The sequence below is a fragment of the Lepidochelys kempii genome, chromosome 4, assembly GCF_965140265.1.
Source record: "Lepidochelys kempii isolate rLepKem1 chromosome 4, rLepKem1.hap2, whole genome shotgun sequence".
Lineage (NCBI taxonomy): Eukaryota > Metazoa > Chordata > Testudines > Cheloniidae > Lepidochelys > Lepidochelys kempii.
Genome location: NC_133259.1, coordinates 64,343,954 through 64,364,756, shown reverse-complemented (window position 1 = coordinate 64,364,756; position 20,803 = coordinate 64,343,954). Strand labels below are relative to the sequence as shown.

The 20,803-nt window shown below is 38.4% G+C and overlaps 1 protein-coding gene across 9 annotated transcripts in view; it reads left to right on the top strand.

Annotated features, from left to right (window-relative positions):
• FSTL5 (follistatin like 5) overlaps nt 1–20,803 on the top strand; it is a 561,575-nt gene that overhangs the window by 93,434 nt on the left and 447,338 nt on the right. For all 9 annotated transcript variants that reach the window (XM_073341502.1, XM_073341509.1, XM_073341503.1 and 6 more), the window contains one exon: nt 2,322–2,355. In XM_073341502.1, coding sequence (XP_073197603.1) covers nt 2,322–2,355 — 34 coding nt within the window. The remainder of the gene's footprint in view (nt 1–2,321; nt 2,356–20,803) is intronic.

Sequence of the window (20,803 nt, the reverse complement as noted above, 5' to 3'; positions counted from 1 at the left end):
GTAAGTTAACTGGAAGGATTGCTGAGAGTTCTTTGTATCCTTCTGGGGAATTCCACAGCTTGCTTGACCCTTTTCTTTATTCCTTATCAATGATTTATTATTAATACTAGGTACAGAGTTCAAACTATTTAGTAAGTTATTGTTAAATTGCTATCCTATTCCTAATGGGAAAAATAGAGCTTTTAAGATGGAAGCCACCTAACACTGAGTTTCTGTATTAATATGCTACCCTTAACCTTCAAATTCATTTTTTTTCACTCAAGATATTGCTTTATTATATGAGAACATATAACATAAATGGGAAAATACTGCAGATAAAAGCAGAAATCTCTGTTCAAATGAAAAAAAACAAACAAACCATGAATTCACTTCAACTGTTTTCACAGCCTTCTCTGTTCATTCTCCACAAATATTTGTAGGCGAGATTTGTAATTGTTTGCAGGAATGTTTGTGGCAAGTAAATGTCTTGTGGAAGCTCATTTAGATACATGTTTGTGGGAAGGTTGAGACTGGAAGTGCTTATGAAGACATCTTTAAATCTCTTTGATTTCCTTCCTCTTCGTTATAGATGTTTCTCTAATGAAATTTCCAGGCAAAAAAAAAATTAAAAATTAAAACCTGATTAAAGGAAATAGCTTTTTATGTTATAAAAGAATCAAAGGTACAACCCACTGCCATACAATAAGTGGATAAGAACTTTTCAGGATTAAAAACAATTTGTAGCTATTTATATGGACAATGGGAGAAGATAGTGTAAATGTTGTCCTGAGCTTCGAAATGGCCATCACTGTCTCCCCAGCAGAAGACTGAGCTGATGCAGTTTTTGGCTGATCAGAGACTGATACTTTGATAGATAGTTGAGTCCCTCCATCTCAGCCAGTAAAATGACTTTGGGTCTGGAATCCATGTCAGGAGACACCTTGGAAGGAAGGAGGATAAAATAGTATGTGTCTGGTGCCCAGGGGAACAGGAAATACATCTGCAACCCTCTGAATCTTAGGAGAGGAAAGGAGGCTCCAGGGATGCAGCCTGAGGAAAGTGAAGTGTCACTTCTGATGGAGCGCACCATTCCTGGATGAACCTACCATGTGTTAGATGCCCATATTGCTCTGAGAGTTTGCCTCCAGGGTTGTGGTGTGGTTGTCATAGCTACCAGTACTAACCAATTATTGTTCACGAGTGTGTGCACAAGCTCAGGCCTGTCTCAGGGATGAGGAGGCAGCAGTTATAACATCTATAAGGGCTATAGATCAACCACTGATTACTTGGAATGAGGAGAAAACATCCCTTGAGGGCAAGTTATTGTGTAATTGCCTATCATGGGTTATTTTGCACCTTTCTAAGGCACATCAGGTATTGGCTGTCAGAGACATTTTACTGGACTAGTCTGATCCCTACATTTCTGTGTCATCCAGTCAGGGAGTAGAAACAATATTATGTGGCTTAGGTGACCAGCTCCTCACCACACAGAATGACTGGTAATATTTGAAGATGTAGTGGAAGTATATTCATTGAAGGACAATTCATAGGCTAAATATGTATAAAGTGTTAATTGGACAATTGTTAATAATAATAATAATAATAATAATAATTAATAGTAAGAAGAAGAAGTATTAATAAAATCAGAATATATTCCCCTATGTACAGTTCATCCAGATTTAGTCTTCTGAGTGTAAAAAGAACAGGAGTACTTGTGGTACCTTAGAGACTAACACATTTATTTGAGCATAAGCTTTCGTGGGCTACAGCTCACTTCATCGGATGCATAGAATGGAACATATAGTAAGAAGATATATATATATATAATACAGAGAACATGAAAAGGTGGAAGTAGCCATACCAACCGTAAGAGGCTAATTAATTAAGATGAGCTATTATCAGCAGGAGAAAAAAAAAACTTTTGCAGTGATAATCAAGATGGCCCATTTAGACAGTTGACAAGAAGGTGGTTGTGAGGATACTTAACATGGGGAAATAGACTCAATATGTGTAATGACCCAGCCACTCCCAGTCTCTATTCAAACCCAAGTTAATGGTATCTAGTTTGTATATTAATTCAAGCTCAGCAGCTTCTCATTGGAGTCTGTTTTTGAAGCTTTTCTGTTGCAAAATTCTGTGTGTCTACTTTAACTCACTTTCTCTGCTTATTTTAAAAAAGGGATTCAGATCTCCTTTTCTTTAGCTAATTAAGTTTTACAAACACGCCAACAGACATTATTTATATGGTGCTGTTCTCAGTGGAATAAACCTTTTCCTTGTTAATTTGCTAATACAACTAATACAGTTAATGACACATTTTTCTTTCTATTTTTTAATTCCAGCAAGAAAAGAGTCGAGAAAGTTCAAGAAATAAAGGTAAGTACTAGCTATTTTTAAAATGCAGAACTATTTTTAATGCCATTATCAGGAGCCTAATCTTCATAGGTGTTTAAAATAATCTTTATGTTATTTACTGAGTGTTTTAGTGTGATATAGAACCAAAGCCAAAGAACTTTTGACAAACCTACATAGAAAAAATATATGTAAAAAACCTGGAGTTCCCATTTCTACATTTCCAACCCTTGCATAGAGTTGATCCCAATTTTATTTACAAATTAATCCGGGCCTCAATAGACCTCCTTAGGAAACAATAATATTCTGTGTTTTAGGCAAGCATTCACTTCTTTATATTTATTTGTCATTGCAGTTTTCCTACATTTCAGTGATTATACACTAGATTAAAATATTATATCAGTGTAAAACAGCATGAGGCATGGAAATTGAAGGTCCTGGACCATAAGTGTTGAGTTTTTCTTTTCCCCAGGAATGCTCCACCCCCGGTCTGCACCGAGACCCCACCCCCACTCCACTCCTCCCCTAGGGCCCTGCCTTCACTCTGCCTTCTCCCCCAAGGCCCTGCCCTCGCCCCAGCTCCTCCTGCCCCTGCTCCTTCCCCTCCCCAAGGCCCCCGCCCACTTGCAGCTCTCCGCCCTCCCCCCTTCCCCAGCCACCAATCAGCTGTTTGGCGGCACCTACAATCAGCTAAGCCAGGGTGAAACAGCTGATTGGGGATGCTCCAAACAACTGTGGCTGAGCACCGCTATTTTTTCCCCATGGAGTCAGTGCCTATGGCCTGTACCAAAAACTGGTCAATCTGGCTGAAGGAGGTGCAACAGATCTGTCTGCATAAAATGATTTCCCTTTTCCATCAACTCCATGGGAGCTCCGCTAACAACCAGATCTGTTAAATTATCTGGAAGGTATGTCATGGGACATGCTGATTGGTTAGTTTTTATTTATTGTTTCTGGGTGTTACCTCCATGCAGTGAGGAATATATTAAGGTAGGGAACCAATTATCTGCCAGTTGGCAGGGCTCACATGTTCAGAGATGCATTGGGCTATGAGTTTAGCAGACTAAATAAGTAAATAATTGTCAGGGGCTTACAAAAACTATGCCAAGCACTAGTTTCAGGGATAAATCCATTACCTCCAAGTAGTCAGTTAAATTGGTGTTCAGCTTCATGGTTATGACTTTGACATCTCGAAAGGAAATTTTTAATCTACTGATATTTCTGCATGCTGTGCATATCTCTGTTTACGCTGACAATCCAACTTTGAAGATTCCAGTGATTTGAAAGGACACTGAGGCACAAGGCACTCTCTGGAAAATTGATTCCACTTTTCTGCCAAATAGACACACAGATTGGATTTTACAATAATGTTCATATATTCTTTTTTGCTTTTGTTCATATAGTACTTAGTGCTTTTCTCATGCTTTTCATTGTCACATTTTTCATTCTTTTTCTCTGTGCCATTGTGAAGTTTCCGAAAATGATCCTTATTTTACATGTAGAGGAAGATGTGTTACAGTAGCAATGGTTGGATCAACACTAAATAATGTAAGGTTACATTCAAATTTTAGTTTATAGAAACTCCTTTACTGGCAACAGGGAGTCACATTTCTCCTGTCATTCACTTCATAAAACTAATGTACTGTACCTATTCTTATGGTAAACTTAAAGTAGTTTTAAGTTTCCAAGACAGAATTTAATTATGTTTCCTACATCCTATGCACAGGATAACCACTGTGTACACTGTATGTTGTTCTGAGATAATGTTCTTCTAATTGCCTGATTCTAAAAAGAAGTAATAGACTCCATTAATAATAGTCTTTAATTAGGGATACATAAAACTAATAAACATCTGAAGTTCCTGAAATGTTCTGAACCTTTCAGGACTTCTGTCTTGTTTTAATTTGGAGGGTAAGTGAAGATCATGTCCAACAGCTTTCCCAAAATATAAATCAGGCGGTTTTTTTCTTCCAATTTTAATGATTTGCAGTACCTCATAACTCTTGGCTGCCAGTTATACTCCGATACCTTCTCCTTACCCTGGCATTTCTTTGAGTTTTTACCTTATAAAATACCTATCCAGTTAAGGCTTGATTCAGCATCGTTGAAGTCAATAGGACGTCTTCTGTTGATTTGATTTGGAGTAGGATCAAGCCTTTAGTATCTAAGTATGAGTCTATAATTTTCAGTCCTATAATAAATTCATAGTGATTGTGTTGTATCATTTTTGATGCTGGAGTTTATATTTATATTTTGGTGGGTTTCTTTTCCTTTGCTCCTCTGTTCCAGCTGTTACTTCTGCTATCATCCTCCAGTCACTCACACCAAAACTGAAACAAATAAACTAACTGCTTTCTGTCTATAATATTGTCTTCCTTGTTCCATAATATGGATCTCTGAACTTTTACCATGCATAGCTTAAGTCAGAAGATTTGCTTCTGTTTACAAAGTTACATAATTTTAAAATGTTCCAATCACAGCTTTAGAATGTGCTGTCACCCTTCCTTATGTTACTAGAATATTTTTGAGATGATTGTGATTTCGTCAACATCAGAAAGAATATAAATTGTGCTTAAAGTAAGTGAGGGAGTATCCTAACACAAGTCTCTTGTTTAAGTATGTGCAAATTTAAACATAGCATGTGAGTGGTGGTAGAATAGGGCCTTAAAGTAAAGTAATGCATATAAGCTTGGATAAGGGTCTTCTGTATAATTTTAGATATTTTAACATATATGAAATGTAACATACCATAAACTGTTAGAAACTCAAATTAGAGTACTTATGTAAAATTGGTGTACTTGATCTGTTTTAATAGAATTCATCTAAATAAAAACCATGACTAAATTGCAACTAGGATTGCTCAAATGCATATGCCAACAACACAATGATAATAAGGCAAGAAATGGCCAGCTAGGACCTTGTCCGACCTTTGCAACCAATAACTACAGTTTAGCGTTCTCCAATATTCACCACTTCCAGATAAAATGAGCAGCCTTTTAATTCCAACAGTGTGGGGTGCTGAGAAATAGTTTGTGGTCAGTCAGCTAGAATAGCAGAGTTTGCAATAAATAAATAAAGCACTGAGGTACAGTTTGTGGAGGCACAAATAGTCTAATAAATCACTGTGGTTCATGATCAAAAGTTGAACTCACACCAAAGCTGTTTTGAAATGCTCCCACAGTGGAAGTAGAAAAATAATTATAGCTCTATTTCTATTTCCTTTTTATTGATAATGACCACACCACACCTTTAAGTAGGGGCAGCGGGCAGCGTGGAATCTGGCTGGCTGGCTGAATGAAAGGAAGAGTGCTTTATGGCTTCAGGGCTGCAGGGGTGGGGGGGGGGGGGGGAGCAAACTGCTGCAAAAGGGGACAGGGCACCCACTGACTCCTCCACTGGGAACTAGATGGGTGGGAGGGTTTAAAAGGGGCTAGCCCTGTGCATGAAGCCCCCTATTATATGGATCAGGCTGAGGCAGCATCTACCCTCCCTCCCCTTCAGGTGGTGAAATACCAGGTTTGGTCAAGACTTGCTGTGGTCATTGTGCTAGCCATCCCTTGTTTGGCAGGGCTGGGAGGGAATTTTTCCCTTATCACCAGATTGGCCTAGGTGGAGTTGTTGGTTTTTTTGCCTTCCCCACAGTGGGTTCAGCAGGGGCTCTGTTCATGCATGGTATGAAGGGCAGTAGGTTGTAGGTCGCAACTCATTATTTAAGTGTAGGGTGGATATCCAGTGCAGATGCTCCACAGGGAAGGAATACAGAGACCGGGTAAATGGCTTGGAAAATAACTTAGAAAGGAGGTGCTTGCTAAAGGAGTGGAATGGGGGGGATGTTTCGAGCTCCTGTAACTGGTATCGCAGGCAGCCAATCCCCTTTCTCATAGCTAGGGCCCTACCAAACTCATAATCCATTTTGGTCAATTTCACAGTCGTAGGATTTTAAAAATTGTAAATTTCATGGTTTCAGCTCTTTAGATCTGAAATGTCACGGTGTTGTATTTTAGGGGTCCTGACCAAAAAGAAGTTGTGGAGGGATTGCAAGGTTATTTGGGGGTGAGGGGGTGCAGTACTGCTACCCTTACTTTGGTGCTGCTGCTGCTGGTGGCTCTGCCTTCAGAGCTGGGCAGCTGGAGAGTGGCGGCTGCTGGTTGGGAGCCCAGCTCTGAAGGCGGCAGAGCCACTGTTAGCAGCAGAGCAGAAGTAAGGGTGGCAGTGTATGGTATTGGCTCCCTTACTTTTGTGCTGTTGCCTGCAGAGCTGGGCTCTCCGTCAGGAGCTGCCGCTCTCTGGCCGCCCAGCTCTGAAGGCAGCAGCGCAGAAGTAAGGGTGTCATGGTCTGGTATTGCTACCCTTACTTCTCTGCTGCTGCTGGTGGGGCGCTGCCTTCAGAGCTGGGCCCCCGGCCAACAGCCGCCGCTCTCTGGCCACCCAGCTCTGACGTCAGCACAGAAGTAAGGGTGGTAATACCGCTACCCTCTTAAAATAATCTTGTAACCACCCTGCAACTCCCTTTTGGGTCAGGATCCCCAGTGTGAGAAACACTGGTCTCTCCCATGAAATCTGTATAGTAAAGGGTATACAAAACACCAGATTTCACAGCAGGAGACCAGATTTCATGGTCCGTGATGCATTTTTCATGGCCATGAATTTGGTAGGGCCCTACTTATGGCCCACCTTAACCGTCCTATGAGGGAAGTGGATGGTAAGGTCCCAGCAATGGATTGGCTGGGGGACCTAGATGGAAAAAGAGGGGGAGCTGGCGAAAGACCCTCCATGTAATTATTGAATGACATGGGGTTACCTGCACTGTATCTGCCAAGTAGTCCCAGACATCTAATAATAAAGTTGGGGCCTGATTAAAATCATATCAAACATCTCCTGTCATTCTATCAGTATAACAACAGAACAATAGAAACTAATTTACAATCAATCAATGTCCAAGAACCCATTTTACCAAATATCAACAGAACGGAAAAACAAAACAAAATCTAAAGGACTAGCATCCTGCAGTCACTGACTCATTTGAAATCATACTGGGCAGAGCCCAATGTTAATTTGGGTCTTTCACATAATAACTTGTAAGAGAGAGAATAAAAATATAAAAAGGGGCCAAATGGATACTGGCAAATTTTTCAGTTTGTAAGCAATGGCATATGTGCTTGGTTGATTTGAATGGTGTTAAAATTTACAGTATAACTGTTTTTCTTTTATTTAAACTGCATTTTAGAAACTGACTAAAAATTTTCAGGTTTTTGTGAACTGCTACTGATCAGCTGAGCATAGTGTCACCAACACACACAACTAAATGGAAGAATATTGATTGACAGCTCTTTAATTACAGTATTAGTTTCTCAAAATGTTCAATCCTTTTCATTTTACGCTTACCTTAACAATATGAATGCAAAATGACTGTTGACTTGGAGATGAATTTCAAAAATGTAATTCTCTATTATTATGAACATATTGCCAGCCTTTTCTGATTTCATTAACAAACATCTGCCCCTTTTCTAATCTTTAGCTATCAGGAATAAGGAGTATGCCATATGGAAGTCAATTGCATATCTTACTTGTATTTAGCACTTGGAAAAAGATGACACACATACACAATAGCAGTACTCAGGACCAATCCTGTTTGGAATGCCAGACTGATACTGTAGCTAGTTTCATGGTATTGTAAATGCATACACTTTTCTGTGCATAAACAAAAGTAAAAGGAGAAGGAGAAGGGAAGAACAGCTGAACCCTGTTCAACATTAAAATATATTTAGGAAGGAGTCTAAAAGCGACCTTTGTTAAATTGATTGCCTCTGCTAGAAAATGGCCAGAAACGTTGTCAGATACTATCAGATGCTAGAGAATGGGAAATACTTGACAGAAAATATTTTAAACATCTTATAGTATGGCAATCTTTGATATGTCTTTTAATACTGAACAAAGCAAACTACATTAAAATGTACAATATACTGTATCTGCTCCTGATATTACATCATGTGCACACACTTCATTATATCACTGTATAAACATAATCTTTTGTTCCTGTTTGTCATGGGTCATTTGATAGATGGCTGCAATTCTGCTCTCTGACACTGTTCTAAATTCCAATAACTCCACTATTTTCAATTAAGTGATGTTGGTGTAAGCGTGATCAGAATCAGGTCCAGAATATCTTGATACATTCTGATATGGACTGAAGTGATTTGTGTTTGAAGTGATTAAAAAAAAAATCAGTTAAGCTCATGACTTTTTAATCCAAAATGTCCTTCATGCTGGAATAGAATCATGAACATATTTAAATGAACAGTTTAACCATGCCCTTGAAAAGAAAGTTAAACATCTATTTTTTGGTCTGGGTGTCCTTTTGTTAGTAATACTCTAACTCACCTCAGCACAAAATGCAGAGACAAAATTTCTCAATACTTTAGATGACCGCTTCTTGGAGCAACTGGTACAGGAACCCACAAGGGGAGAGGCAACTCTTGATCTAGTCTTGAGTGGAGTGCAGGTCCAAGAGGTAACTATAACAGGACCGCTTGGAAATAGTGACCATAATATAATAACATTTAACATTCCTGTGGTGGGAAGAACACCTCAATAGCCCAACACTGTGGCATTTAATTTCAGAAATGGGAACTATGCAAAAATGAGGAGGTTAGTTAAACAGAAATTAAAAGGTACAGTGACTAGAGTGAAATCCCTGCCAGCTGCATGGACACTTTTCAAAAACACCATAATAGAGGCTCAACCTAAATGTATACCCCAAATTATAAAAACACAGTAAAAGAACTAAGAAAGAGCCACCGTGGCTTAACAACCATATAAAGAAGCAGATAGAGTAAAAAGGCATCTTTTAAAAAGTGGAAGTCAAATCCTAGTGAGGTAAATAGAAAGGAGCATAAACATTGCCAAATTAAATGTAAAAATGTAATAAGAAAAGCCAAAAAGGAGTTTGAAGAACTGCTAGCCAAAAACTCAAAAATTTTAATTAATAACAAAATGTTTAAGTACATGAGAAGCAGGAAGCCTGCTAAACAACCAGCGGGACCCCTGGACGATCGAGATACAAAAGGAGCACTTAAAGACGATAAAGTCATCACAGAGAAACTAAATGAATTCTTTGCTTCAGTCTTCATGGCTGAGGATATTAGGGAGATTCCCAAACCTGAGTCGTCTTTTGTAGGTGACAAATCTGAGGAATTTTCATAGATTGAAGTGTCACTAGAGGAGGTTTTGGAATTAACTGAGAAACTTAACACTAACAAGTCACCGGGACTTGGCATTCACCCAAGAGTTCTGAAAGAACTCAAATGTGAAATTGCGGAACTATTAACTATGGTTTGTAACCTGTCCTTTAAATCAGCTACTGTACCCAATGACTGGAAGATAGCTAATATAACACCAATGTTTAAAAAGGGCTCTAGAGGTGATCCTGGCAATTACAGACCAGTAAGTCTAATGTCAGTACCAGGGAAATTAGTTGGAACAATAGTAAAGAATAAAATTGTCAGACACATAGAAGAACATAAATTGTTGCTCAAAAGTCAACATGATTTCTGTAAAGGGAGATCATGTCTTACTAATCTATTAGGGTTCTTTGAGGGGGTCAACAAACATGTGGACAAGGGGGATCCAGTGGACATAGTGTACTTAGATTTCCAGAAAGCCTTTGACAAGGTCCCTCACCAAAGGCTCTTACGTAAATTAAGTTGTCATGGGATAAGAGGGAAGATCCTTTCATGGATTGAGAACTGGTTAAAAGACAGGGAACAAAGGGTAGGAATAAATGGTAAATTTTTAGAATGGAGAGGGGTAACTAGTGGTGTTCCCCAAGGGTCAGTCCTAGGACCAATCCTATTCAACTTATTCATAAATGATCTGGAGAAAGGGGTAAACAGTGAGGTGGCAATGTTTGCAGATGATACTAAACTGCTCAGTATAGTCAAGACCAAAGAAGACTGTGAAGAACTTGAAAAAGATCTCACAAAACTAAGTGATTGGGCAACAAAATGGCAAATGAAATGTAATGTGGATAAATGTAAAGTAATGCACATTGGAAAAAATAACCCCAACTATACATACAATATGATGGGGGCTAATTTAGCTACAACTAATCAGGAGAAAGATCTTGGAGTCATTGTGGATAGTTCTCTGAAGACATCCATGCAGTGTGCAGCGGCAGTCAAAAAAGCAAACGGAATGTTAGTAATCATTAAAAAAGGGGATAGAGAATAAGACAGAGAATATCTTATTGCCGTTATATAAATCCATGGTATGCCCACATATTGAATACTGCGTACAGGTCCCCTCATCTCAAAAAAGATATAGTGGCATTAGAAAAGGTTCAGAAAAGGGCAATTAAAATGATTAGGGGTTTGGAACGGCTCCCATATGAGGAGAGATTAAAGAGGCTAGGACTTTTCAGCTTGGAAAAGAGGAGACTAAGGGGAGGATATGATAGAGGTATATATAATCATGAGTGGTGTGGAGAAAGTGAATAAGGAAAAGTTATTTACTTGTTCCCATAATATAAGAACTAGGGGCCACCAAATGAAATTAATGGGTAGCAGGTTTAAAACAAATAAAAGGAAGTTCTTCTTCACCCAGTGCACAGTCAACCTGTGGAACTCCTTGCCTGAGGAGGTTATGAAGGCTAGGACTATAACAGGGTTTAAAAGAGAACTGGATAAATTCATGGAGGTTAAGTCCATTAATGGCTATTAGCCAGGATGGGCAAGTAATGGTGTCCCTAGCCTCTGTTTGTCACAGAGTGGAGATGGATGGCAGGAAGGAGATCACTTTTTCATTTCCTCTTAGGTTCACTCCGTCTGGGGCACCTGGCATTTGCCACTGTCGGTAGACATCATACTGGGCTGGATGGACCTTTGGTCTGACCCAGTATAGTCATTCTTATGTTCTTATGTTAACTTGTCCCAACTTACAGCATCCTAAAGGTTGATCTGCAGATATACAATTCTCATTGTATGAGACACTGCACCACATCCTCTTCAACCCTTGTCAAACCCCTTCAGAGTCCCCTTTATGTCAGTTGAAAATTCTCCAGTGCAAGGGCACCCAATAACCATTTGTCCTTATAGGGCAATTCACCATCCTTTTTACACCATACAAGCAGTACAAAAGGAACAGAATTGGGTTAAGGATCTGATCCATGAGGTCAATGTAAGAGCAGTTACTGGTCACCTGACTCTCACAATCAGTCCCATTGATGCAGATTTGGATCATCAATAGAACATTTTCATCTTATTGTTTGGAACGGCTTGAATATGTTACATGTTTGTGATTTTCTTTAGTTTATGAACCAGTAGAGAATCAATTGATTATAACATGAAACTCTGAAACAAATTGTGAAGGGTCAATGGTGTTTTTCCCACAAACAGACTCTTCATTTAACAAAATTCCATTTGTGGAGATAACTGACATTTGTTGTGAAACCAGCTTTAGTGGAGAAAATAAAATATGTGGATCTGATTCACCAAGGTGTCATTCCAGTTTTGCACCAGTATAGTTCTTTTGGCTTAATTAAAGCTACATGAGCATAAACTGGCATGAAGTGGTGAATTAACTTGTATCTTAAACTCGGATTCTTTTCTCATCTGACTCAGAGTACATCAGCAGTAACTCCACTGATGTTAATGGAGTTACACAGGTATAAAACCAATGTCAGATAAGAATAAGGCCTATATAGTATAACAGGTGATAATCTTATTTCAATATACTAATTAAAGAGAATCTAGATTCTAGTTAAAAGGAAGTCAGCTCTTTCTTTGGTGTATTTGTGGTCCAGTTACATTGGGCCAAATTTATTATTGGTACAAGCTGAATGAAGACTTTGGAGTTGCACCAAGAATGAATTTGACCCACTGTCTTTTACCTTGCTAGGCTGGTTCTACTGAAATTACAGGTAAATGAAGAAAATCAAAATTATTCAAGTGGTAACAGGTAAATGATGATTCAGATATTGCATGCTTATTGTATCATTGCTGTACTATTTAACATTTCTTAAATGTAGAGGTGATTAGTTCTGACCTATTGAAAGTGAGAATATTGGCCAGAGTGTCAGGCTTGAGGTCTGTAAGGATTATGTGTCTTCTCATAGAATTTCATAACATTGGTTTGTGCATAACTTCAATACTGCAACCTATGATTTATTTTTAATTTCCTTTTGATAAGAGAGACTCGACTCTGATGTTTGTATGTTCGAAAACCTTCTGCTTTTTTTTTGTTATATGTATACCTATAGCTGCAACATAATAGCCAGAAAACTTAATATTTTTCTATTTTTGATGTTGATCTTCAAAGCATTGTAACAAATCTCTGACCACCTAGGGACTTCACAGTTGCCATTGTTTCCATACTCAGAATTTTATCATGGCAGGGGGGATAAAGCCTCAATTTGTTTTATCAAAAAGAATGGCCTGGCTCATACTACTTGAGGCAAAATATAAACTGTTAGTTGTTAGCAATGTATGGTCTGTCATTTGCATTTTAGCAGTTCTTATACCATCCAGCAGAGGGTAGTAGTACACATACACAACACTAGCCAGTTTGGGACATACACCTGTACTGGGAAAAAGCTCATCCTTAAACATCTGTGGTCAAAATATCACTTCTCAAACTGATCTAAGACCTGCTAAGGCTTTACAGTTGTCACGGTGCTACATACCTGACTTATTCATAACATATCAATAACAGCAGGAACCTAAGCAGACCTGAGACCCTTTTGATAAAAAAAAAACCAAACAAACAAACAAAAACAAAAAACGAAAAACAAATGCACTGAGCATTTGAGCTAAGGGATAATTTCCTTTAGCTATTAATAGTATAGAGCTTCTCACAGGGTATGTGGAGCAGTTGAGCGGTTCTAATTGTCTCAAGTAGATAGCAGTGACACATAAATACACTAGCCAGTAGTCCATTACGTTATCAAAGGGTTGTCAAGGTTCCTCCCCCACTCTGAACTCTAGGGTACAGATGTGGGGACCTGCATGAAAAACCTCCTAAGCTTATCTTTACCAGCTTAGGTCAAAACTTCCCCAAGGTACAAAATATTCCACCCGTCGTCCTTGGATTAGCCGCTACCACCACCAAACTAATACTGGTTACTGGGGAAGAGCTGTTTGGACGCGTCTTTCCCCCCAAAATACTTCCCAAAACCTTGCACCCCACTTCCTGGACAAGGTTTGGTAAAAAGCCTCACCAATTTGCCTTGGTGACTACAGACCCAGACCCTTGGATCTTAAGAACAATGAACAATCCTCCCAACACTTGCACCCCCCCTTTCCTGGGAAATGTTGGATAAAAAGCCTCACCAATTTGCATAGGTGACCACAGACCCAAACCCTTGGATCTGAGAACAATGAAAAAGCATTCAGTTTTCTTACAAGAAGACTTTTAATAAAAATAGAAGTAAATAGAAATAAAGAAATCCCCCCTGTAAAATCAGGATGGTAGATATCTTACAGGGTAATTAGATTCAAAAACATAGAGGACCCCTCTAGGCAAAACCTTAAGTTACAAAAAAGATACACAGACAGAAATAGTTATTCTATTCAGCACAATTCTTTTCTCAGCCATTTAAAGAAATCATAATCTAACACATACCTAGCTAGATTACTTACTAAAAGTTCTAAGGCTCCATTCCTGGTCTATCCCCGGCAGAAACCAGCATAAGACAGACACACAGACCCTTTGTTTCTCTCCCTCCTCCCAGCTTTTGAAAGTATCTTGTCTCCTCATTGGTCATTTTGGTCAGGTGCCAGCGAGGTTACCTTTAGCTTCTTAACCCTTTACAGGTGAGAGGAGCTTTCCCCTGGCCAGGAGGGATTTCAAAGGGGTTTACCCTTCCCTTTATATTTATGACAAAGGGTCTTAGAAAAATGGGAAAAAGCCATTTTGCCATTTTTTTTAATTGAAAAAATTTAGTGCAAATGAAATTAAGAGATCAGTAGCACTTATTTCTAACCTGGGGAAGCATGTAATCTGCAAGCCATTGCAAAAGCCTTCCTGTTATACATATACTGAATAGGAAAGTTGAAAAATTTGAAATGTATTACTAGATAATGGATATGTTTAATTTTCTGAATTGGGCAGTGTGAAGGGTTAACTAGGTCTGTAGATAGGCACTGGTGGTTAAATTGTAGCTTTGTCACAAATCCCATGTATGAAGTCAAAGAGTCAGAATCTACTGAGCAGTTTCTCCCTGCTCAGGGGATGTGGAGCATTGTACCCTGTATCATCTCTATATCTGATGTAGCATATGTCCTTCAGTGTGCTGGACCAGCTATGTTGCCTTGGCTCCTCTCACTCTTCACCTGCAAGCAATCCCTGCCTGCCCACCTGTGCGAAGGCAAAGAGTAGGTTGTTTCCCTGCCAATTCCTTTTGCAGGAGTGTCAAACAGGCCCAGAATGAGTAAATGAGATTATGGAAGTTCAATATCATAGTAAAGTGCAGGATGGAATAAATCAATGCGTGACATGGAAATGTGACTGCCAAAAAGCCCCTGGAAGATGTGTAGTCTCTCTCTCCAGGCCCTTTGAGGGATCTTGGCATCTAGGGGTTGCTAGGCACAAGCAATCTCTACACCTCTCAGGTAGTATGGTTGGACCTGACTGATACACAGGGCAGCAAAGAGGGTGACAATGTTTCTTGTATCATCCCTTCACTTTCCAGGAACAGACATGCATATTCTGTCCTTAAGTTGTTTTGAGGCCTGATTTTCTACACATTGAAGCCAAAAGGAAATATACCAATTGGTTTGATAGGATTAGGATCAGACACTTTGAGTACCTTTGTATCTATAAACCACAGAGGGAATCCTCCCGAAAGATGATTTTGTCTGTGGGTAGTACTGCATGATTAAAAATCCCTATCCACAAATAGTGACTGGTAGTGGATAGTCTAGGCCAAATTGAAATCTCACTTGCAGTGATGTTAATCTGGGATAATTCCATTGATTTCTTTTTATGACTTTACTCTAGATTTACATCCAGGTAACATGTCAGAATCTGCACCTCCCCATCCCTTCTCTAAAATCTAAACATTCTTGTTTCTCTGAGATCAAAGATAGTTAAGTAAATTCTGTATCTGTTTGGTTTGCCTAGTTTAACTGATTTGTTATTATGAAATGTAAAACTAAAGATGTACTGGTCATTTATCTTTCTGTATTTTGCTTACATACTTTATTAAAAATATTATTGCTTGTTCTACTTCAAAATGTCTTTGAAGGCAAAAATAACCACTAATAAGAATTTCTGTGTATAATAGTAATCAGTTTCCTCTCCTGGGCAATGTGGCTTTTTATGCTATTTAATTTGTTGATTAGCGCCATTTCAACAATCCTGTCTCATCCTGAGTAACCCAGGTGACTGATGCCACTGATGTAGACATCATGGTGTATTTCCAGAGTTAAATGCTATTCAGTGTCCGTAAGGATTGCAGAATATGATCCACAGTAAACAGTTTCAAATTTATATATAATCCCTGCAGATTGCACAGAATATAGATCTAAGGTTGAAGACTTGTCACTAGTGGCACTAAAATAATTGGCATATTATTGTATAATGGGGAAAATATATGTAGCTAAATTGTATTTCACACTGCAGTTTTATTGTACTGCATTGTAAATGGAACAGAGTTCCCCTGGAATTTATGTAGGATACTTATCCTGTGTTTCAGTTGCATAAGCATCTTTAGAATGACACAAAAATGGCAATCCATTATTATTTATTTTACTGCTCATAGTTTTTGCAAGGTAGAAAGATTGTCATTTAGACTGCTCTTTGTTGCAGTGTGACCTCTCTGTCATTCAGCAAGCTCCAGAGAAAATGACCTGAAGAACTCCCATATTGCAAAATTATCTACCTGCATTAGGATGATGTGTAACAGTCGCTACTGTATGTGGTAACATGGTAGAAAGCCTGTCAAGCTAACGCTATAGATTTGTATTACCAGCTTCTTTTCCTGTTAATGTCTTTTTAAAATTTTGGCTACATGCTGTTAAATTGTTAAAACTTTGAAACAAACATTATGAAATATATTGGAGAGAGCATATTTCTGTACAATATATTATTCATAAACTTCCTATCTCTGTAGTGAACATAACATTTCAGGTTGCACAGATACAAAGAATAAGAAGTTCAATGCCGTGAAGGAGAAGAAGGGCTTACTGGGCTAAATTCATCCCTGGTGTGACTCCGCTGACTTCAGTGAATTCACCCTAGGGATGAATTTCGCTATTTTTGCTTAATTGTTTGAAAATGTTTTAATAGAGTGAATGTTAGTGATGTGTGAACCTCCAGTGGTTCAGGATTCAGGTGGAATTTGAATAATAATCCTAATGCAATACCTGCAACCTCAAAGGTGTGTGTGTGTGTGGGAGGGGGGCGGATTTGTCTAGTCAGGCAGGAAGAAAGGAGTTGTGGCTCCTGTAAGGGTTCCTTCTCTCCTGCAAGTTGAATGAGGATTAGGCGGCATCATCTGAGCTGCAGATTGTCCAGAGGGGCTCAGATATGCCATTGACTCCAGGACACCAGGGGAAAGGTATATATTGAAACTTGGTCCTGACAGAGTCCCTCTCATTCCCAGGTCAGCAGTCCTCACCCTCCTACCTATGGGATCAGAGTAGAACTGGGTGTTGTGGTCTGCTCTGGGCAATGCATAGTCACCTCCTTCAGGAATGGTCAGGAATTTTTCCCCTCATTGCTAGATTGGCCAAGGTGGAGTGTGGTGTGTGTATGTGTGTGTGTTTGCTTTCCCCACAGCAGATCAGGGACCCAGTGGAGTAGGTCAGGAGACATGGCTCAAGTTGTCACAATCTAGCAGATGTCAGATGTTAGGTGAATGCAGGTACTCGTTCTATAGGGAGTCCAGTTTTCTGGTAAACTGGAATTGAAAGTGGATTTAGGGGGAGCCATCCAATAAAGAAGCAGGGGAATGGGGTTATGTTTCTAATGTCTGGTACAGCAAGGAGACAAGCCCCATTCTTCAGCCCCTTAATCCTCAGATGAGGGGAAGGCAGGAAGCTGTTGCCTAGTCAAACCAAATCCCTTTCATTTGGTCATTCTTCCTGCAAGTCCAGGATAAAGCTTGGGTGCTTTTCCAAAGCTTACATGAATTTATCAATTTATCTAATCCTCTTTGGACTGGACATGAGGCTGGAAATACTTAAAAAGCAGTATTAGTAGTATCTTATTGTATTTTGGTACTTGTATTCTGGTCCAGGCTGTAAAGAGGAAATGAAGAATCACGTAGGAGTATAGTTGTTTGTTTGGTGCTGCTCCTCTCCTCCCCTCTATTTTTTTAAACGGGTTATTTTAGCTGACATTTTAGCTTCATGTTTGGGTCATTTCATACTTTAAGGAACTTTAATGGGCTTTGGCTCAGGCTGTATTTCACATGACAGAAGAAACAGACTAAAGAATGCATATTGTTAATACAATTAGACTTCTTTTACATTTTATTTTCCTAAAGTAAGACATTTCTGTATATAAGAAATATATTTCCATTGTACTCTACCATTCAACTTAGCTCAAACACAAGGATCTGTACAGTTACATGAAAAGGTGAGTAAAGTATACAGAGGAAAGAATGTGTTTACTGAGTTGAGCCTTTTTTCAGTTTTTGAATTATCCATTTTGATTTTGACTAACTTGTTTGTTAAGTGAACTTGTTTGAAAATATTTTGCAAAGATACTTCAGCATATGCATTGTCCACAAACATTCAACATTTTTGACTATTCAGTATTTGTGGTGTGTTATTGTTCACTTGCTATTGTTTTTGTTCCCTCTCTGGTTGACCTCAATATTTATAAACAGTAGAAAAATCAAATTTATGCATGGACTCCATGGCTTTATTTGTATTTAATGTGTAATTGGAGAACAAATATGTCCTTGTGGTTACCGTCTGGATTGACCTTGGAGCAATAACTTTTTCTTATTATGTAAATAACTTTTCTCTTACTATGTAAACATATGCATACAATGTATGTGTACTAACTTTGTATGTATACTAACTTACAGTGTATGTAAACTAACTCAATTAAATTGGTTAGTCTCTAAGGTGCCACTAGTACTCCTTTTCTTTTTACTCTGAAACTTTCTTTAAGTTTCTCTTACTTTCTCTTACTATGTAAACATATGCATACAACACCTAGCACAATGGGACCACAAATTCACTCTCTGGGCACTATTGTAATATACGTAATCATAAACCTGGCTACGTAAACACTTACAGCACAACTACATATTTGCCTTATGGCTTTTTCACTTTCTGCAAATAAACAAAAATATCACTAGCACTAACATTAGAGATGATTTAAACAATGAAGCATAAGGTTTTATATCCCTTCCTCACAATGCATTGGCAACTTTTGTTCTCCATTTGCTTATTGTTAATACTATTGTTTTCTCTGGGATGTGTACATGGTGGTCCCTTTTGCCTCATTTTTTGTGGGAGTTTTTATTTCTCTTGGTTTTCAACAGTTTGGTTCCTTCAAGCAGCCAAGACATGCTGTTTTGGTCTGTTAGTACTATACAAATAATTCACAAAGAACATGAGTCCTTACTAGGAAGAAAGGAAACTGTTATAATTAAAGTCATTTTCAGGTAAACTCTTTCAATGACAACAGAAAATTGATAGTTTCTTTAAGGTTATTATATACGTTCAAAATAGAAGTAAAAACAATTTGAGCACACGGCCGTGGTTCTCTTTTCTTTGAAGAGTATGCCAGAGTAATTATTACATCTCAAAATAACATGTTTATTAAGTCCTTTGTATTTATATGGTGACTTTGTATATTTTACTTACTAAATATCATGGAATTGTTATTATTATGTATGTTAACTACATCAGTGTTTAGAGACCCCCAACCAATATCAAAACCCTGTTGTTCTAAGTACTGTCCAATAGTAAGAGGCAATTATTGCCCAGAAGAGCTAACAATCATATGCCCTGTTTGACTTCAATGGGACATCTTATACTGGGTAAAATTAGGCATATACATAAAGTCTTTGTAGGATTAGGGGCTAATTAATTTCAATTTTCTGTAGATTATTATTATTTAGAAAGCTCTAACAGCATGTAGAAATGATGTGGGGGGGGGGAATTCCCTTTCAAAATCATCACTGAAGTAAGGTTATGGTTGTTCAAATGTATTTTCTTGCCACAGAAACACTAAACACATAAACCAATATGTATGTATTAGCCACTAAAGTCATTGTAGTTTAGACACCCATATGATAGAACCCGGTCTAACATACTCATTGTCAATTTAACATTATCACCCTCAATACACACATCAGGAATTGAAAATCAGACAGAATGCACAAATTTAGCTCCATATTTAGAGTGCTACATTCTGTAATATTGTAATGACAATTTAAATCTTAAAATTACAATATTGGGTTACAGTTGTGGGAGATGCACCATTGTTTGGTACCATACCACATATGCATGGTGGCCCTAAACCTGATGAATCAGGACTTAGGTGTAGACCTGATTGGAATATGACAATTCCATTTTGAGACAACTTTTGAGGTTTTAACATTTGTTTTTATTCCAAAATTGGAATAAAAACACAACCTTTTGAATATTTTCACAAAAACAGAATTGGACTGAAATGTTTGTTATTAGATCAAAATGTGAGTTTTCTTTGTGTGTGTGTCTACATATTTGTGGGTAGGGCATTGACCTTTGATGTAGGAAACTCTGGATCAAGTATCTACTATGCCTGGCTCAGAAAAGAGTTTGTCATTCTGAATCAGGCAGAGCAGAGACTTATGTTGGCCACATCTCAGGCCAGTGCCCGAGCCATCAAGCAAAAGAGTGTGAGAGCTCTGTCACTCTACCAATTCTCCCCACCCCACAACCATTCTTGATGAGAACTCGATCGAAACCAACACGTCTCCAAAAACATTTTGGCTTCAACAAAATTTCATTTAGTCAAAAGTGTTCTGAGCATCTCTAGTTGGGAGTACCTCCATTGTATAAAGGTATGTTCAGGCTGCACAGGGGGTATAGCTGGGGCTCCCCTATGTCCTAGCAAACCACAGCTGCAGTAATGGCAGGTTGAGGTATTGGCAGCTAGAGCAAGTTAGAGCAGTCTATGTGTGATAGCAGATTGAATTTACACAAAGTGGTCCTAGGATCAGGGACATGCAAAGGACATCTTTGCACCCTCCTCGGCTCTGCTGAGTGTTCCTCAGATCCTGCCATCAGCATCTTCATATGCCTTACACCAGGCAGATACAGAATGCAACTTTGATTACATATTCAAAATTGTTTACCCTGTCAAAAAAAGAAACTACTTCTGTGTAATTTACAATGAAATTGAAAAATACATCCGCTATAAAACACACCAGGTCAAACTGTGTATACATAAATAATATTTAAATTTAGACATATACACTGTGCCATATGCATATTAATAAGTATGTGTATATTTACAAGATATCATTTAA